Raw genomic sequence first — 18,876 nt, 5'->3', positions numbered from 1 at the left:
AAGGGAAAAACTTGGTATTTTGTTTTAGTAATAATGGGTCCCATTTTCTTACATGTCTCCAAGTGCCTCTGATGCATCCATTAATCAGTTCTTGTTTTTTACGGCATGCAGGTGTAGCCATCTTGCGGGCTTATAGTCCTGAGTCTTCGTCAGACTCGGGCAATGAAACTAACTCTTCTGAAATGACTGAGAGTTCTGAACTGGCCACAGCACAAAAACAGTCAGAAAACCTCTCCCGCATGTTCTTGGCCACTCACGAAGGCTACCACCCCCTTGCAGAAGAGCAGACTGAGTTCCCGGCCTCCAAGACCCCCACTGGGGGCTTGCCTCCAAAGTCCTCGCACACCCTGGCTGCTAGGCCAGCAACTGACCTCCCGCCCAAAGTTGTGCCTTCCAAGCAGTTACTTCACTCAGACCACATGGAGATGGAGCCTGAAACCATGGAGACTAAGTCGGTCACTGACTATTTCAGCAAACTGCACATGGGGTCGGTGGCATACTCCTGCACTAGCAAAAGGAAAAGCAAGCTGGCCGATGGTGAGGGGAAGGCACCCCCTAATGGGAACACAATAGGAAAAAAACAGCAGGGGACCAAAACGGCAGAGATGGAGGAGGACGCCAGTGGTAAATTTGGTACTGTGTCTTCACGGGACAGTCAACACCTGAGCACTTTTAACCTGGAGAGAACTGCCTTTCGCAAGGACAGCCAAAGATGGTATGTGACCACTGAAAGCGGGATGGCTGAAAAAAGTGGATTAGAAGCAGCAACGGGGAAAACCTTTCCAAGAGCTTCTGGTCTTGGGGCAAGGGAGGCCGAAGGGAAGGAAGAAGGAGCTCCTGATGGAGAAACCAGTGATGGCTCAGGACTTGGTCAAGGGGACCACTTCTTAACTGACGTGACCTGTGCATCTTCAGCCAAAGACTTAGATAACCCAGAGGACGCTGACTCGTCCACCTGCGACCATCCTTCCAAGCTTCCTGAGGCTGATGAGAGTGTGGCCCGCCTTTGTGACTACCACTTGGCCAAGCGGATGTCATCGCTGCAAAGCGAGGGCCATTTTTCTCTGCAGAGCTCCCAAGGCTCTTCAGTGGATGCAGGCTGTGGCACGGGCAGCAGCGGCAGTGCCTGCGCCACACCCGTGGAGTCGCCGCTCTGCCCCTCCCTAGGGAAGCACTTGATTCCTGACGCTTCTGGGAAAGGCGTGAATTACATTCCTTCAGAGGAGAGAGCCCCTGGGCTTCCCAACCACGGAGCCACCTTTAAGGAACTGCACCCACAGACAGAAGGGATGTGTCCACGAATGACAGTGCCTGCTCTGCACACAGCCATTAACACTGAACCCCTGTTTGGCACATTGAGAGATGGATGCCATCGGCTCCCCAAGATTAAGGAAACCACAGGTACAGCAATGATGGATTTAGCACTTTGTATAACATGCCAGGAGCATGTAAACCATATTTACAACAAACTTACAAACGTAAAGTCTGGAAGAAAAGTAAAAGGTAGAATTTAAAAGGCCACAGAACAGTAAAGTACCAATCATTGATCCCCTAGTATTTAATAAATACTAAAGATTACAAAGGTGAAAATGGCATTTGCTCTTTATAATCTTGCTCTGTGTTTGCTTTCAGAATTTGATGGAGCAATATGTTTTTTTCCTAAATTCTAAATGCAGATGTTTAGCAATGCCCAGTGTGACTTTTAGTTATATGATAGTATTGCTTAGAGTCACATAACAGTTTGATTTTCTTCCCAAGACATCTGATTTCTAATTCTGCCATTTCATTATTGAGGGACAAAGAAGAATAAGAGAGCAGGGTATCAGGGAGATTGGAGGGGTTTGGAGAGATTATTTGCCTTTCAGCAATCTTACTGATTCCTCCCTACTCTGGCATACCCCAGTGTCAGGAAGATTTTGAGGTTATGTCTGATGAGCTGCTTTATTTTCCCCAAAATAATAAAGTGTAAACACACATAGAAACAAGAACACATCCACCTTCTGTATCCCACCTTCACTACTCCACCACTCAATGGTATGCATTCCCCTCACTGATCCACTTGGCTGGTCATTATATGGCAAAAGCAGATACTCCCTCATATTTTCATATTTCAAATTATGTCATCAATAGTGTCTTTTTCATACAGGTCAATAGAAGTTAGTGAGATCTTATATTGGTCATTTTCTATTCCTGTTCTTTTAAGATTTTCTGCTTTCTCAAAACCCACCACTGGCTTTACCTGCCTTGGAAAAGTTATCTGTGAATATTACCTAACTCATCACCCAACTGCATATTTACCTCTAAACTAACTAAGTCACACTGTTTAATCTTTCATGATTCATAAAGAACTTTCACCTGAGTTACCTCTTGCTTCTCACAAATATTCTGTGAGATGGGGATTATTTGCTTCACATGACAGCTTTTCTTAAACAAACAAACAAAAAAAAATGTTGAGCAACTGGCCCAAGGTCTCAACTTCAGACTGTACCAGGCAAACCTCATGCTGTCCTCTTAAAAAGATTCACTTATTTAATTTGCATTAATTAAATTAGGCCACTTCTTTAAAAGAAAGAAAGGAAAGAAAGAAAAAGAAAGAAAGTAAGAAAAAGAAAAGAAAGAAAGAAACTGATGCCAGCTTTAACTTAATTCCCTTGAAATGAAACTTAGTATCTTCAATATATTTGAATAATCTATACATAGTTATTTTCTGTGTCTAAGCTTGATAGATAGATATTGGTAGCAAGGCAATTCATGAAATCCCTGAAAATGTTTGGGATTTCTAGACAATTTCAAATGAATCAGCAGTTCCAGAAATAACAGATTCCAGTATTTTCTTGATATTCATTAAAATGGAAATTTGTTATGAGATATCAAGATGCAGCCTTTGGAAAGCAGGGTGACCTTAGCATACAGCAGCCCTTCCAGACTACATCCTTGAGAAATGACAGACATCATGTAGAGATGTAGTAAAAATGGCCTCCCAGGAGATGCTTAATGATTCTCTCTGTTTTTCTACTACCCCTAGTGTAGCTTTGACAGAGCCTGGGAAGGAGAGACGAGGAGGCATGCCTTCAGCTTGGTCTCAACATCCTGAAGCTGATCCCATCCTGCTACCATCAAACATTCACTCGGAATCAAAGGTGCCAATTCCAAATCAAGACCCTAATGATTTCTCCCAAGCAAATCAGGCATACGGAGAGGCTGTGAGCTGGCGGCCACCGGATCTGAGAGGGGGAAGCCTCAGGACACCCCCCAGCCAGAAGGCTCTGAGACATAGCAGCAGTGTCCTCTCCGGATCTGTCGATTTGGAGACCTTCCGAGAGAGAACCAAGGGTGCAGTCAGCTTAAAGTGTCCAGGCATCACAGAAGCACAGGAGGCCAGTTCTGAAAGGCGAGCAGAACTCCCCCTGGGGAGGAAGCTCACCAAAAGTTTTTCCCAAAGCTCGATGCACTTGAGCTCTGAGGGGAGGTTTCACAAAAGGTCCCCAGTGGCTCATAAAGACTCAAAGCTGTATAGGACATTACCTTTGCGGAAGCTAGAGGGCAGCAATTGGAGATGCCGGGGACCCTTCAGCTATTGCTTCCTGAACCGAGGGCAGGATGAAGATGGTGAGGAAGAGGAGGAGAGGGGAGAGGCCACCGTCCAGGTCGCTTGCCTTTATAGACCACAGATGACTCAAGCCACGCCAGAACCAAGCAGCCCATGTCTGGCTGTGGCGATTCAGAAGCAAGGAGGGGAGCTATCCAGAGGGTCAGTGCTGAAGGTCTGGGCAGAAGACCTGCGAGGCCCAGATGACTTGGACTTCAGCAACCTGGCTTTTGATGCCCGGATTGCAAGAATAAATGCCCTAAAGGAGAGCACATATGCAATGCCTGATGGGTTCCTTGCAGCCCAAAATGATGCCAATGAGCTGCTCTGTCTCGTCAGGGCAACAAAGGAGAAGAGAGAGGAGTCACGCCCTGAAGCATACGACCTTACACTTTCTCAGTACAAGCAACTGTTATCCATTGAGTCCAGACAGTTGGGAAGTGCCTGTAGGAAAATGGCGATGGCTGAGAAAAGCCCGGAGGAGATGCTCCTAGCTATGACTTCCAGCTTTCAAGTGCTCTGTTGCCTAACAGAAGCTTGCATGCGATTAGTTAAAGTCGTGAACTCAGAAACACAGCGGCAGGAAATTGTAGGGAAGATCGATGAAGTGGTCATAAATTACATTTGTCTACTGAAAGCTGCCGAAGCAGCCACTGGAAAGAACCCTGGGGACCCTAATGTTGGATTCTCGGTGCGACACTCAACCACCATGGCCGCTCTCGTAAGCACACTGACACGTTCTCTCAAGAGGCTTTTAAACAAATAAATATGGAAGTCACGTCATAATCTACCTTTACAAAGCCATACATGAACTTTTATTTACTTTGTGTGTATGATGAACAGATGTCTCCTTTCTTCTCTCTGTATATTTTGTTATTTTATATAAAATAGGAGATAAAAGTCACATTGATGAAATGTTGAAATGTACTAATCAGATGTATTCTGTTTATATTATACATATATATACACGTAAAAGAAATATCCAAGAAAGTGATGACATTTGGCTATTTTTCATATAGTTAAAACTCCAGGTATATGATGTGAAATTTTAAATTCTACCATGTTAGAGCAAAACAATGAATCCTATCCCCTTTCTTTCCAAGTAGATACTTGGAGATCATATCATTCATATTTAGAAGTAAAACACAAAACAAAAAAAGAGAGAGAAAAGAAAAGAAATCACAATGTATATAAAACAGTACTTACGTTTGTTTTAAAATTATGATTTTTAAGCATTGGAAATAGCAAAAAGACATTTAAAATTCAAGAAGCTATTATGAATTACTAGAGACTATATCTGTAATAAATTAATTTTTGCTCATAGTATTTGGTTACTGGATGCTTTCTTCCAAGAATCCCACATATTTAATTTGGGTTTTTGCTATTTGGGCTACAAATTGGTGGGGGTGGATTCTACTGTGTCAGCACAAATGCTCTTCACAGTGTTTCTAGCATTTAAAAAACTTCCCAGGGAGAAGAACAGAGGGGATGATGGGCAGTTTCCTAGGTAATACCTAGAGTTATAGAATATCTCATTACATAAAATGTATGGAATTAATAATGCCAAAATTAATTATTTGATGGAAAGATCTGCTTTGACTAAATGTCAAAAATCTACAAACCAAAGACGTTATCTTCCCCTCACCCCAACTCAACTATGAAACTTAAAATTCCCTTTAGAATGATGGGACATTTAGTAAAGTATTTGCAAACTTACAAAAAGGAACATTTAATGATCATCAAAATTAAGTATTGATTCAGTAATGTAGACCAGACCACACACCAGCACCTGTGAGTGTCATCTCAGATCACAGCTCTCAACATAGGGCTTCATGCATCACCGCCTCTACAGAGGCTAAGGCTGCCAATCAAATTTGGAATTACAGCGTAGTACTGGGACAAAATCTCAAATCTTGGATGTTCCAGAAAATCAGGGAGAAATGGCTACTGTAACCATGGGAACCATGAGTAAATAGTTAAGTATTTATTAAATAAATACTTAATCTGGATTGGCTGATAAAAATATGAAATCTGAAAAAAAAAAAAAAAAAGAAAGAAATGGAAGTGGTATATTTGACCAGTTCAAGTGAAACCAATGGAATGCAAAGAACTTTCCAGGACTGTCACGTCTCTAAAAGTACCCTGCAGTCATAAAATAAAATCGATATGTATATATATATATTTCCTGGGTCATTCAGTGCTCAAGTTACATGCACTCCTACTTAGACAGGTGGCTCCTTAAGAATACGACGGGAGTACACCAGGTGCAAATATTTCTACTTTTGTAGCCTACTGAGAAGGAGGCATAACACAGTCCACAATTGCAATCTCTCTCTAGTCAGCCATTCCACAGGGACTCAACAACAAAAGCCACACGTGGTTATGGATGGCAGCGAAGGAAAGGAGTTTAGGCGTGTGTTATTATAAATAATGTTTAACTAAATAATAAAACATTATTTCATTACAATTATAATTATAAATATTGGTGTTTTGATATTGAGAGATATTAGTGGTGTTTACTGTGGAAAATCTTAGTAAATATCATTCTGTGTACTAAAATCCTAACCTATTAATAGGATGTGTGCCCTATGTCAGACAGTGTGCTAAGCATATTAACTATATTATCTCATTTAATCATCACAACAATCTGCTGGTTTGGACACTATTCTCTCTGGAGGCAATATGGATGAGTTGTTACGGATATGGGGTTTGGGGTCAGAAACATCTTATTTAAATTTTGACTCTGCCATTTTCTAGCCCTTTCGTGTTGGGAAAGCTACTTTTTCTAGTCTCAATTTCCTCATAATAAAATAAAGTCAATTATAAGATTGATTTCCATAGGGTTGTCATGATTTTTGAGTAAAAATGTGTATGTAAAGTTCTTACCACAATACCTGGCAGAGAGTAAGTATTCAATTAATGTTAGCTATTATTATCATCATAATCGTTGTGTTAAATATACTGCCCAAGATAATATGTGGGGGAATGTTTGTTTGTTTTATATGCATATTGTATCCTGACTGTGTGCAGAACACATTATGTGTATTGCATATATGTAAAAGAAGGGTACAAGGAAGTGACCATCCTTGTTCAAGTCACATATCTAGTTAGAACAACTTCCCAGTCCATTCAAGTTCTTTGAGAAGCCTCAGGGAAGTAGCTCTGGGTCCTTCTAATCAACCTCCCGTTACTGCGCCAGTAAGTTTCTGTTTCTTATAAATAAACTCTTTGCTATTCAGAAAACTTCAAGGGGCCCCCACATTCACAAAGCATGGGGCTCCTAACTGGGGTCCAGGTCCATAGAGTGTAGGAAGAACATATTAGAACAATACTTGTGCTTATTTTTATCTAGCTTTTTTATGTTTGTGTATGTTTTATAATGGCATAATAGTACAATGGTACATGTATATAATTTTAAATAAATAAATGAATGAATGAATAAATAAGCATATGACTGGTGCATGCATGTAACAACAATATTGTCGCAGGTAGGGTTGCATTCACTGAAATCTGGAGAGCACTGAACTAGAGAATAAACCTTCCTTATACTCACGGTTCTTTACATTTAGTCCCCAGTCTACTTTGCCAAGTTTATCTCCTACCATTTTTATTAATCTTTGATCACAAATCTTTCAAACAAAAGTAGACACAATCATATGAATTCATGTGGACTCATTACGTACCAATTCATGTCTAATCTTATTTTCCGTATTTTTACCCACCTTCTCTCCCACTGTATGATTTAGAAGCAAGTCCCAGACATCCTAGTGCTTAACCCATGAATATTTCAGTAAGAATATCCTGTGAGAACTTTTAAACATAACCACAATGATATTTTTGCATTTTAAAAATTGGAAATTTCTTAATAGTATCAAACAAACATTACAGAAATAAATGGAGAAAGTAAAAGTCCCCTATAAACCCAACCTCCAAAGATAACCATTGCCCACAATTTAGGGCCTCTTCATTCCATCTTTTACTGTATTACATAGTAAAGTTATTTGTATTTTATTTGTTTATGAGCTTTGCTTTTGGCTCAGAGAGTTGTTCTGACCAGAGTTGCCCTTGTACCTGAGTGTCCGTCCCAGCATATTTCACATAAGTGGGTTTGTCAGAAGGGATGTGACTGATGTGGAAAGACAGAGTGCTCAGATCAACAACCACACAGCATTAGCTTCAAGAAAAAAAAAATCAAAAAATGAATGCAATTGCTCAGACATTAAAATTAACACAGATCCCACTAACCTTAAACTCAGCAGAAATTAGTCTAATCACAAACAAAATTATTTTCCAGAAAAGAAAGCCTGAAATCACTAGCTATAGCAATACCACAATGGCTCAATTCCTTTTGCTATAAATTTTATCTTTCATTATGATTTCTCTTAGGAAAGACAATCCTCATTTGTTTATGTTCTGCTTTCGTATAGTTCTAAATGCCAGTTATTAATTCTCTGAATGTTACTTCTGAGTGACCCAGGACAGTGCTCTAATTTATCCTGCCTGGATTATCCTTAATTTGGCAGTGGGGGCCGGGCTGTTTTTTCCTTTTGACTGGTTATCACCCTGCAAAATTGTGTGATTTTTGAAATGGAAAACAAATCACCTATGTTCAGGTAATTCCTTATCTCTTCCAAACATTTAGAAACCTTCATGGGGATCAAAACACATTAATATTGCCAGGCACAGTGGTATTTGCCTGTAATCCCAGCTACTTGTGAGGCAACATAGAGAGACCTCATTTCAAAAAAAAAAAAGAAAAAAAAAAGACTATAAAAGGAAGGAAAAAGTTGCATCAATATTACATTGTCTCTAACCTGATTTCGTCTTTGCTTTGAAAGTAGTCAATTTTGATTTGTGTAGATAGTGGGGTGTGTGTGTGTGTGTGTGTGTGTGTGTGTGCGCGCACGCGACCACGGGTCTGCAAAACTAGCTATCAGCTTGGTTTTATAGATTTACATATTAGCTCCCCCTCTACCAATGCAAAAACTATGAAAAATAAATTTGTATGTAACATCCCAAATCTTCTTTTAAAGTCAGGTTGCAGCAATAGCTTTTCAGCTTTGACAGATCAAAGATTAAGAATCTTGCCTTTTCAACTGAATTTTTATTCATAACAATTTGAATATCATTAAATTAGATATATTTTATTTATTCCACCTATACCTTGGCCTACCCATCTCACTTTTTAATTCCAAAGCCTATATACAGAAAATCCACAGAAGAACAATCTGTATCTCTATCAAATGTTTGTTGCTACACAAAATAATGGAATGGTTTAAATCCTGCATCACTGAAAGAGATAGATAATCAAATATCCAAAGTAACTTACTGCACCATTCAACCTCAAATTAACCAGCTACCTTCCCTGAAACTGTCTATATTTATCATTGCATCTTAATTTTCTGTTACACATTAATTTCAGAGCACTGGGTTTTGGGGTCGTTTGTTTGGGGTTTTTAATTTTTTCATTCTTCGTGTTAATTCACATTTTCTACTCTAAAGTCTGGACCAAAATTCTGTGCCATTTGTGGCATCATCATTCATCACTATAGGCAGAATTCACTTTGGTAGTGGATATATGTGGGATTGGTGGAATTTAGCTTTGTTGGTAACCTCCAGCCATGTAATATTTCTGCTGTTTTCATTTTGATTAGTTCCCATTTCCTATCTTGCTTTTTCATTAATGATTCATAATTTCTTCCTGCCTGCCACTTAAAGGAAGATGGATCCATTTTTTCACTCATCATTCACCAGCTATTATTAACTTCCTAATCTAGGCAGACATCGTCCTAAGTGCTACAGGTGGGTACGATGGTGAATATGACTGACATTGTCCCTGCCAAAGATGGAGCGCCCATTTAGAATTGGCAAACCTTTTTTATTCCTCAAGAAAAGTAGAGATTCAGAGTGAGTTAGCATTACAAGCAGCCTTCCTTTGCATGGTAGTGCAGGACTGGGAAAGTGACCATGCAAGCTGAAACTCTGCAAAGCAATCAATAATCAATGAGAAAAATTATACCTGCTCCTTGACCTACAACAATTTTTGTCAAAACTTAAATACTCTCTTATTGTCAGTTATTAATGTATAGGGACATGAAAAAGTGCAGTACAATTGATATTTATTTAGTATACAGTAAATTTAAACTATTAGAAACCTTGAGAACTAAATTGGATCTTTTTTGTAAAAATTCATCAAGAGGAGTTTGAACAGTGCTTGCCTTCTTTTATTCATCGTATAGCTTAATGATATAGGTAAGCATCTTCTTCTATGCCTTTGGCAAATTGTCAAAGCTTCCAATATTTTATCATTTGTGTTTTTATTATTGTGAAATATCTCCAAGAGTTCTTTTCATGCAAAGTGCTTTTTTTTCCAGTGTCACTTTCCCTGAGACACCTTCATCCTTTTCCTCAAAACTTCTCCCCTTATTTATGTTGATACATGTACCTTCACTGCGTCTCTCTGGTGGCACATCTACAGTCTCAAATGAGGGCAACATCATTCCCGCTGTCAGCTACTTCTTTGATGACTCCATTGATGTCTTATTTTAATTTCACTTCCAGTGTTATCACTTTTGTTTCTTTGCTGCACTTTCATCCTTGTTGACCAGTTCTCTCTATCAATGCTCCAATTTTATTAAACGTTACATGGCCTTATCACATGAGGGAAAGCAAAAGGAGGCAGCATAGCTACTTGCTTTGCTGTGTGTGCATGAGCTGAATAACAGACCAATCAGTGGCAGACTTGGAAAGAAGTAACGCAATTGATTGCTGATCATCATGCACACCTTTTATTTGTGTAGTGATTTTTGGATTGAACAGTTAATGGCAAAATTTGTGCTTTATACAATTCAGTTAACATATCATGGTAACTGAAATTTAAACAATGTTGTTGGGGCCTGGTAGATTAGCAAAATCATGGTAACTGAAATGTATCCATATCAGGACCATGAATAATGAGGACTAAATGTATAGCATTCAGCACTGTTCAATAGAACTCTCTGCAATAACGGAAAGTGTCTAAATCTGTGATACTCAGTATGATAGCAAATAGTCATATGTGGCTGCTGAGTATTTCCAATGTGGCCAGTATGACTAAGGAATCAAATTTTAAACTTTATGTAATTTAATTAATTGAATTTAAACATTCACATGTGGCTATTGCCTACTACATTGTACAGTGCAGTTCTAGTGGGCAAGCAGACAAAAAAGAGTGAAAAATAAACAGAATAATGACAGATTGCAGTAAGTTCTGGGAGGGAACATCATAGGCTTCTGAGGAAGAAATCACATATAAGTCAGGCATTTGCCTAGAATTTGGAGAAAGGAACCAACTCTGATCAGTTAGTACACATGACACTCATTTCATATAGACGCTGCTGAAGAAATTTAAATGATATGTGCAATAGAGACAGCTGCAGATAAAGACCTTCCTTCATTAGACCATAAGCTTGACTTAGCCAAATCCATTTTTTTGGCCCCAAGTCCTAGGTGGAAAGACAACTGAGCACCTCTTTAAAAATTAAAACATACACACACAGACATAGACTCAAATACACTCACTTGTTCTTAGCCTTTGGATGTCTTACATGATGATATGTGATTTGCATGGATAATTATTTCTTCCCCACGATTTGAAAATCTGCTGTAAAATGTTGGCTACACATTAGTTTGTGAATTGTTGACAAAGACATTGGAGAGTGTGAAGTGTGGCGGCAAATACTGACCTAACAGCCAACATAGCAGTTGTTCCCTAAAACATGTCCTTTCCCACAGTCTGAGCTCACACCAGCCCTCAGCTCAGAGCCTAAGCTTTCCTCTGCTTTTTCTCCCATCTTTCTACCTATTCTTGGTCCCAATTTCCTTCTTGGTTGGGTTTCAAGGCTATTCCCAAGTCCTTTCAGATGTGGCCCAACATGTTCTGCAGCCTAAAATATAAATACTGTATAGGGTAGAAAGGAATAAAAGAAGAGGTGAGGCTCACAGTTTTAGGAAAGCCAATTTAAATTTAGTACGCAGTATTCATTATTTCTTCCCTCTGTCTTCTTTCCCCTCTTTGTCTTCCCTGACACTCCCCCAACGCCACCTCTGTATTAGTTTCCTATTGCTTCATGACAAATTAACACAAATGTAGTGACTTACAACAACAAGCATTTATTATCTCATAGTTTCCGTGGGTCAGAAGTCTGGGCACAGCCTAACTGGCTCAGAAAGGGTGCAGTCAAGGTTTCAGCTGGCCTGTATTCTCATCTGAAGGCTTCATTGGGTGCAAGTCTGCTTCCAAGCTCATTCAGATTGTTGGAGTAACCCATTTTCTTAAGGGTGTATGGCTGAAGTCCTGGTGTTTTACCAGCTGGAGACTAGAGGCTACCCTCAGGTCGTGGAAGATGCTGACAATTTCTTGCCACAGGGGCACCTTTAACATGGCTGCTTATTTTATCAAGCCTATGAGGAAAACCCATGACCTCAGGGAGGGCTCAATCCCTCCTTTAAGGATTTTCACCTGATCAAGTCAGGTGTGCTTAGAATAATCTCCCTCTTGATTACCTAAAAATTAACCTATTAGGACCTTAAGTGCCATTTCCAAAATTGCTTCACCTTTGCCATATGCTATTGGCTAGAAGCAATAGCTTCCTGCCCACACACCAGGGGAGAGGATTGTACAGGGCATGAACACCAAGGGGCAGGAATCATGGGGGCCACCTTAGGGTCTGTCCTCCATGCCCACCAAGGCTCTTCCCTGAGCTACAGACCCAACAGATCATATATCACATATTCCTCTGGATAGATGAAACAGTATAATTTGAAATACCGACTTGAAAGGTTTTCAGGACCCACAGCCCTAATGTGAGTCATTAAAGGCCATATGGGAAATCTTCAGCCTTCTCTGCCCTGGCCCAGGTCCCTTCTCTAGATATATTTCTGTATTAACATGCCAAGTTGCTCCGGGGATGGAAACTCCAATAATTATGATGTACTGACCTGTGCAGGTCAGGATTTTATTAGTGCTAAGTCCATAGGTGAGCTTCTTGTGACAATGGGACTTTTTTTCATTGCACTCATTTTAGTCAAGTTATGACTTCAGGATCAGGTTATATAGAATAATTCAACTAGCAGATGAATTATTAAATATGCTGAACTTTAACCAGCATAACCACACCTTTCTCAAGTATTTATGGGGCAGGAGAATGAGGTTGGCTCAAGTCACTTGCTCCTAAGTTATTCATCTGGAAGCAGAGCCCATGCATTCAAGTTCAACTCCCCAGCATGCCCCATTTGGAACTCCTCGCCAGAGTGCCCTGAAAGGATGCTATTCCCTCCATGTGGGCTCCAGCAAAGATAAGTATGGAACAGGACTCATTTCTTTCTAGATTCCATGACCCTTTATTCTCTTTATTTTCCAAAGCTGTATAAAGTTATATTGTTGAACAAGTGCTGGCAAAGATGTGGAGAAAAGCAAACCCTTGTACATTGTTGGTGGGAATGTAAATCAGTACAACCACTATGGAGAACAGTTTGGAGGTTCTCCAAAAAACTAAAAATAGAGCTACCATATAATCCAGCAATCCCATTGCTGGTTATATACCCAAGAGATCCGCACTCTCATGTTTGTTGCAGCTCTGTTCACATTAGCCAAGATTTGGAAGTAAACCAAGTGTTCATCAACAGATGAAAGGATAAAAAAAAATGTGATGCTTATACACAATGGAGTACTATTCAGCCATAAAAAAGAATGAGATCCTGTCATTTGCAACAACACGAACAGAACTGAAGATCGTTATGTTAAGTGAAATAAGTCAGGCACAGAAAGACAAACATCACATATTCCCACTTTTTTGTGGAATCTAAAAATCAAAACGATTTAACTCATGGAGATAGAGAGTAGAAGGATGATTACCAGAGGCTGGGAAGAGTAGTGGGGGGGCCTGAGAGGGATGTGGGAGTGGTAAATGGGTACAAAAGAATAGAAAGAATGAACAAGACCTACTAGTTGATAGCACAACAGGACGACTATAGTCAATAACAATTTTATTGTACTTTTAAAAATAACTAAAAGAGATAATTGGATTGTTTGTAACTCAAAGGATAAATGCTTGAGGGGCTGGATACCCCATTCTCCATGATGTGATTATTCTGCATTGCATGCCTGTATCATAACATCTCATGTACCCCATGAATATATACACCTACTATGTACCCATAGAAATTAAAAAATAAAAACATTTTTTAAAGCGATATTGTTGAATCAGACTTACTGAAATACTCCTTCTTTAGTACTCCCTGGATTTCTGAGAAAGGTGCAACAAGGCAAACACACACACACAGGTGCATATGATGTAAATAAATGTAGCATATCACATCACCCAGAAATACATACAGGGACCAGATGTGGCTTTCCTGCCTCCAGGCTACCTTTGCCTTCAACTCCTACGAATGCAGTCTCCAGTTTGTTGTCAGTATGATTATAACGACATTAATAATAATAATAGCTAATGTTTATTTAGGCATAATGTGCCAGGTATTGTGCTAAATCATCTTCATGCACAATTATTGCATCTATTTCTTAGAACAACTGATGCGAAATTACTACTATCTTCCCAATTTTTAAGAAAGGAAACCGAGGTTAAAGACTCCAAAGAACTTGCCCAAAATCATGGATGCTAGTCAGAATCAAGATTCAAACACATGAATTGCAATTTTATTCAATAGTTCTTAGCCACGTAGCTAGTATGACTGTTTCTAGTTAGAGAAATGCTAGCATATTTTTTTTAATTAATTTCCACCAAAGAACTTACAACAAAAAGCAACCATCTTCTATCCCAAACTTCCACCCTCAGTTCCAGTTCAGAGGGACAACCTGTTTCATCAGTTTCTGGGTTTAGATTTTCTACTGGTTTTCTCATTAGTTCTAGATAATCTAAATTCTTGACTTACCAAATTTGGATGATATTATGGACTATCCCCTTGAAAGATAAAGAATTGACTTACTTATGTCACCCTCACCTTACCTTCTCCTCCCCTAACCTATGTTTGACAGGGGTATTATTAAGTTCTATTCATGGTTACTTATTTAGCTTTAAATGTTATAATTACATTTCTGCTTCTTGTTCAATAATCCTTAGACAGTCTCCTTGACTCCCCAACTATGTGAAACGAAGCTCTTTGCACCCCCAGTCTTGATTCCTCTCTACACCTCCCCAACTTCTTCATTTCCACCTTCAATCTTAGGCCTTCAGTACCTTTGCATTTACATCATTTATATTGTTATTTAAAATAATGTTCTCCATGGTGTTTAGAGATTAAACCTTTGTAAAGCACTCCAGACTGGAGAAACAGCATGGTGAACTGGTTTCTCAAAACCATAAAGTTATCCAGAGCTCTTCTAGAGCATGAAACAAAAAACCCTATGCATGGAAGGAAAGAAGAAAGATAGGGTTTACTGGGAATTCATTCTATCTTAAGTCAGTGGTCCATAGAGTGTAGCTCCTGAACCAACCGCATCAGCATCACCTAGAAACTTACTAGAAATGCAAATTCCTGGGCTCCACCCGACCTACTGAATCAGACACTCTCGGGGTGCAGTACAGCAACCTGCGATTTAACAAGTCTTCCAGGTGATTCTAATGCATGCTCAAGTTTGAGCATCACTGTGTTAAATAATTAACAACTGTTAATTATTGTTAACAAATGTAAGGTACAATTTAACAATGACTCTTTGCTGCACTAAATCTTATCTTGTAAAGGAAACTACTTAAAACATGCACATGCATTTAAAACCTTGTAAAAATTGAAATCTGCACTGAGATGGTGATTGATATTTCCAAAAGAGATGACTATAGGTTACATTCATTTTTAAGAGAGATCTCACCAGACTGAACTTTCCATATCATGAAACATAAAGCAAAGAGGCTTCATAAGACAAAAGAAAGTAGACTGAGCGCAATTTGAATTGCATTTAACCTGGAGAAGTTCTTTATATGCCAAAGCAAGGCAATTTTCTACCCCACATTTGCCTAACAAAAGTTCAATGTGATTGCCTCACAGAGACCCTTTAATGATGATTCCTCCTTAAAGGGCAGGTTTGTTTTACTGTTTCTTCCTTGTCAAGTTAGGTACATTTTCATTTCTCTAGCCAAAATAAAGTCTTTTAGGCGTTGATTTAGGTTGGATCTACAACCTTTTTTTTTTTTTTTTTTTTTTTTGAGATGGAGTCTCGCTTTGTCGCCCAGGCTGGAGTGCAGTGGCGCGATTTCGGTTCACTGCAAGCTCCGCCTCCCGGGTTCACGCCATTCTCCTGCCTCAGCCTCCCCAGTAGCTGGGACTACAGGTGCCCGCCACCGCGCCCGGCTAATTGGATCTACAATTGTCAATTCAATAATCATCGTTTGTATTATAATTATTATTGTGCTAAGATTATTCCTTTTCTATACACCTTATGTCATGGCCGCCATGTCACTTAAAAGAGTGTTCACAAAAGCAAAATAAAATTGATGCTCTGGCCGGGCGCAGTGGCTCACTCCTGTAATCCCAGCACTTTGGGAGGCCGAGGCGGGTGGATCACCTGAGGTCAGAAGTTCAAGACCAGCCTGACCAACACAGAGAAACCCTGTCTCTACTAAAAATACAAAAAAATTAGCCGGGCATGGTGGCTTATGCTTGTAGTTTCAGCTACTCGGGAGGCTGAGGCAGGAGAATTGCTTGAACCCGGGAGGCAGAGGTTGCAGTGAGCCGAGATCGCTCCACTGCACTCCAGCCTAAGCAACAAGAGCAAAACTCCGTCTCAAAAAAAAAAGAAGAAGAAGAAAAAGAAAAGAAGAAAGAAAAAAAATGGATGCTCTTACCCTAAAGATGAGGCCTGGGCTTCTCCATTGCACCGTGTTCTCAAAAAAGCAGCACTTCTTATATGGTGACCGGCTTCTAAGACAGAAAGAAAACCAGGCAGAAGCTGCAAGGCTTCTTATGACCTAGACTAGAAAGTCACTTAGTGACTTTCTATTAGTCAGCTGAGTCACCAGACCAGACTCAAGAACAGGAGAACTTGATTCCACCTCCCGATTGGAAGACTGATTTTAAAAAGCTGCAACCATCTTTAACTGGTCACAGGTGCTTCCACGAAAGCCTCAACTTGATCCAGCATCTCAATTGTATTATCTATTTCATGAAATCAGCTCTTCTTAGAGGAGTCCCTCCCTGCCAGAGCCTTTTGACTTCCTTTTTCATCATGAACCTGTTTCTATCTGCATAAGAAGTCCATTCTAGGACTTCCCCCTCCAGCTTTCTTAGGACAGATCCCATAGTTTCCTGTATCCAATATCGCCTAGGGAAATTTTCTTAAAAAGATTATGTAGAATGTAACTTTGTTAAACTCTTGCATGTCTGAAAATACCTTTACTTTGCTCATATGCTTAATTGATAATTTGGCTGCATATGGGATTCCAGGTTCAAAACTGTATGCCTTGAAAACCAAGATGTCATTGCTCCCTTACCTTTTTGCATTAATTTGCTAAGTTTGTTTGTTTGTTTGTTTGTTTGTTTGAGACAGAGTCTCTCTCTGTCACCCAGGCTGGAGTGCAATGGCGTGTTCTTGGCTCACTGCAACCCCTGCCTTCTGGATTCAAGCAATTCTCCTGCCTCAGCCTCCTGAGTAGCTGGGATTACAGGCGCCTGCCACCACACCTGGATAATTTTTTTTATTTTTTAGTAGAGAGGGGGTTTCACCATGTTGGCTTGGCTGGTCTCGAACTCCTGACTTCAAATGATCCACCTGCCTTGGCCTCCCAAAGTGCTGGGATTACAGGCATGAGCAACCTCGCCCGGCTGATTTGCTGTTTTTCTTGTTCCTTTAAAGGGCTATTTCTTTTTACCTAGGAGACATATTTCTTTCACTTACTTGCAGTCTCAATTTCACAAGGTTGTATCTAAGTCTGGAATTTTCTTTCATTCATTCTGCTTGGAATTTAGTGGATCTTTTTCTTCTGAGAGCTTATGTCTTTCTTCAATCTAGAATGTTTTCCTTCTATTGTTTTTTTCCTCTCCGTTTTCTCTATACCCATTATCTAGTGTGCACTGAATGGAGAAAACCACTAGTCACATTTTCACAGGTATTCACAGGTATTTGTTCAGAGATATTAGCTACATTGTTTTCATAAAATCCTCTTTAGTGCACAGGGAGCACTGATTTGACATTTTTATGATTTATTATGGGGCCGGTGGAATACGTGCAAGTGCTCTGCTCATGATCTAAGTGTCCCAGTGCATCATCGGCAAACTTTGTCCACGGTTTCCCTCATAAAACAGAAAGCCTTAGTATGGAAACAATAGCAATAATAAATCATGAGGTTAATGATTGGTAGGTTTGATTTTTTTTTTTTTTTTTTTGAGACAGTCTTACTGTCTCCCAGGCTAGAGTGCAGTGGCAGGATCTTGACTCACTGCAACCTCCACCTCCTGGGTTCAAGTGATTCTCATGCCTCAGCCTCCCAAGTAGCTGGGATTACAGGCATTTACCACCACACCCAGCTAATTTTTGTTTTTTTGGTACAGATGGGGTTTCACCATATTGGTCAGGCTGGTCTTGAACTCCTGACCTTAAGTGATCCACCTACCTTAGCCTCCCAAAGTGCTGGGATTACAGGCATGTGCCACCATGCCTGGCCTGATTATTTTCATACTAAGGTTTCATTTAAAAATCCTTCCTCAGGCCGGGCACAGTGGCTCACGCCTGTAACCCCAACCTTTTGGGAGGCCGAAGTGGGCGGATCACCAGGTCAAGAGATGGAGACCATCCTGGACAACACGGTGAAACCCTGTCTCTACTAAAAATACAAAAATTAGCTGGGCGTGGTGGCACGTGCCTGTAATCCCAGCTATTCAGGAGGCAGGAGAATCACTTGAACCAGGGAGTTAGAGGTTACAGTGAGCCAAGATTGTGCCACTGCACTCCAGCCTGGCGACAGAACAAGACTCTGTCGCAAAAAAAAAAAATCCTTCCTCAGTCCTTTATGACAAATGGATTCCCTCATATTCTTTTCTATTTACTTTATAGTTTGACCATTCATATTTAGGTCTTTAATCTATCTGAAATATACTTTTTTATATGAAGTTAGTTAAGAATTCACTTTTATTTTTCTTCATAGTTGTAGACAATTCTTCACATCACAACTCTGGTCAGATCCTGCAGGACAAGCAGTACACATTGAGGTTTCAATGACAAATGGTGGCACATACTGGAGATGGTGATTTCTAAGTTCTACACATTTTGCCTCTGGTCCACTCAGAACTCTCTGGAA

The 18,876-nt window shown here is 39.9% G+C and overlaps 1 protein-coding gene across 7 annotated transcripts in view; it reads left to right on the top strand.

Moving 5' to 3' along the window:
• Positions 1 to 6,421, top strand: part of FRMPD4 (FERM and PDZ domain containing 4) — a 596,660-nt gene extending 590,239 nt beyond the window's left edge. For 4 of the 7 annotated variants that reach the window (XM_007991027.3, XM_007991026.3, XM_037986341.2 and 1 more), the window contains 2 exons: positions 112 to 1,401; positions 3,031 to 6,421. In XM_007991027.3, the coding sequence (XP_007989218.1) occupies positions 112 to 1,401; positions 3,031 to 4,355 (2,615 nt within the window). In that variant the 3' untranslated portion in view covers positions 4,356 to 6,421. Of the gene's footprint in view, positions 1 to 111; positions 1,402 to 3,025 lie in introns of all 7 variants that reach the window. The other 3 variants (XM_037986343.2, XM_007991030.3, XM_037986344.2) reach the window with 1 other exon arrangement.
• The last annotated feature ends 12,455 nt before the right edge of the window (positions 6,422 to 18,876 follow it).

This window comes from Chlorocebus sabaeus, chromosome X, assembly GCF_047675955.1.
Source record: "Chlorocebus sabaeus isolate Y175 chromosome X, mChlSab1.0.hap1, whole genome shotgun sequence".
NCBI classification, from domain to species: domain Eukaryota; kingdom Metazoa; phylum Chordata; class Mammalia; order Primates; family Cercopithecidae; genus Chlorocebus; species Chlorocebus sabaeus.
This window is presented reverse-complemented; position numbering and strand designations above follow the sequence as displayed.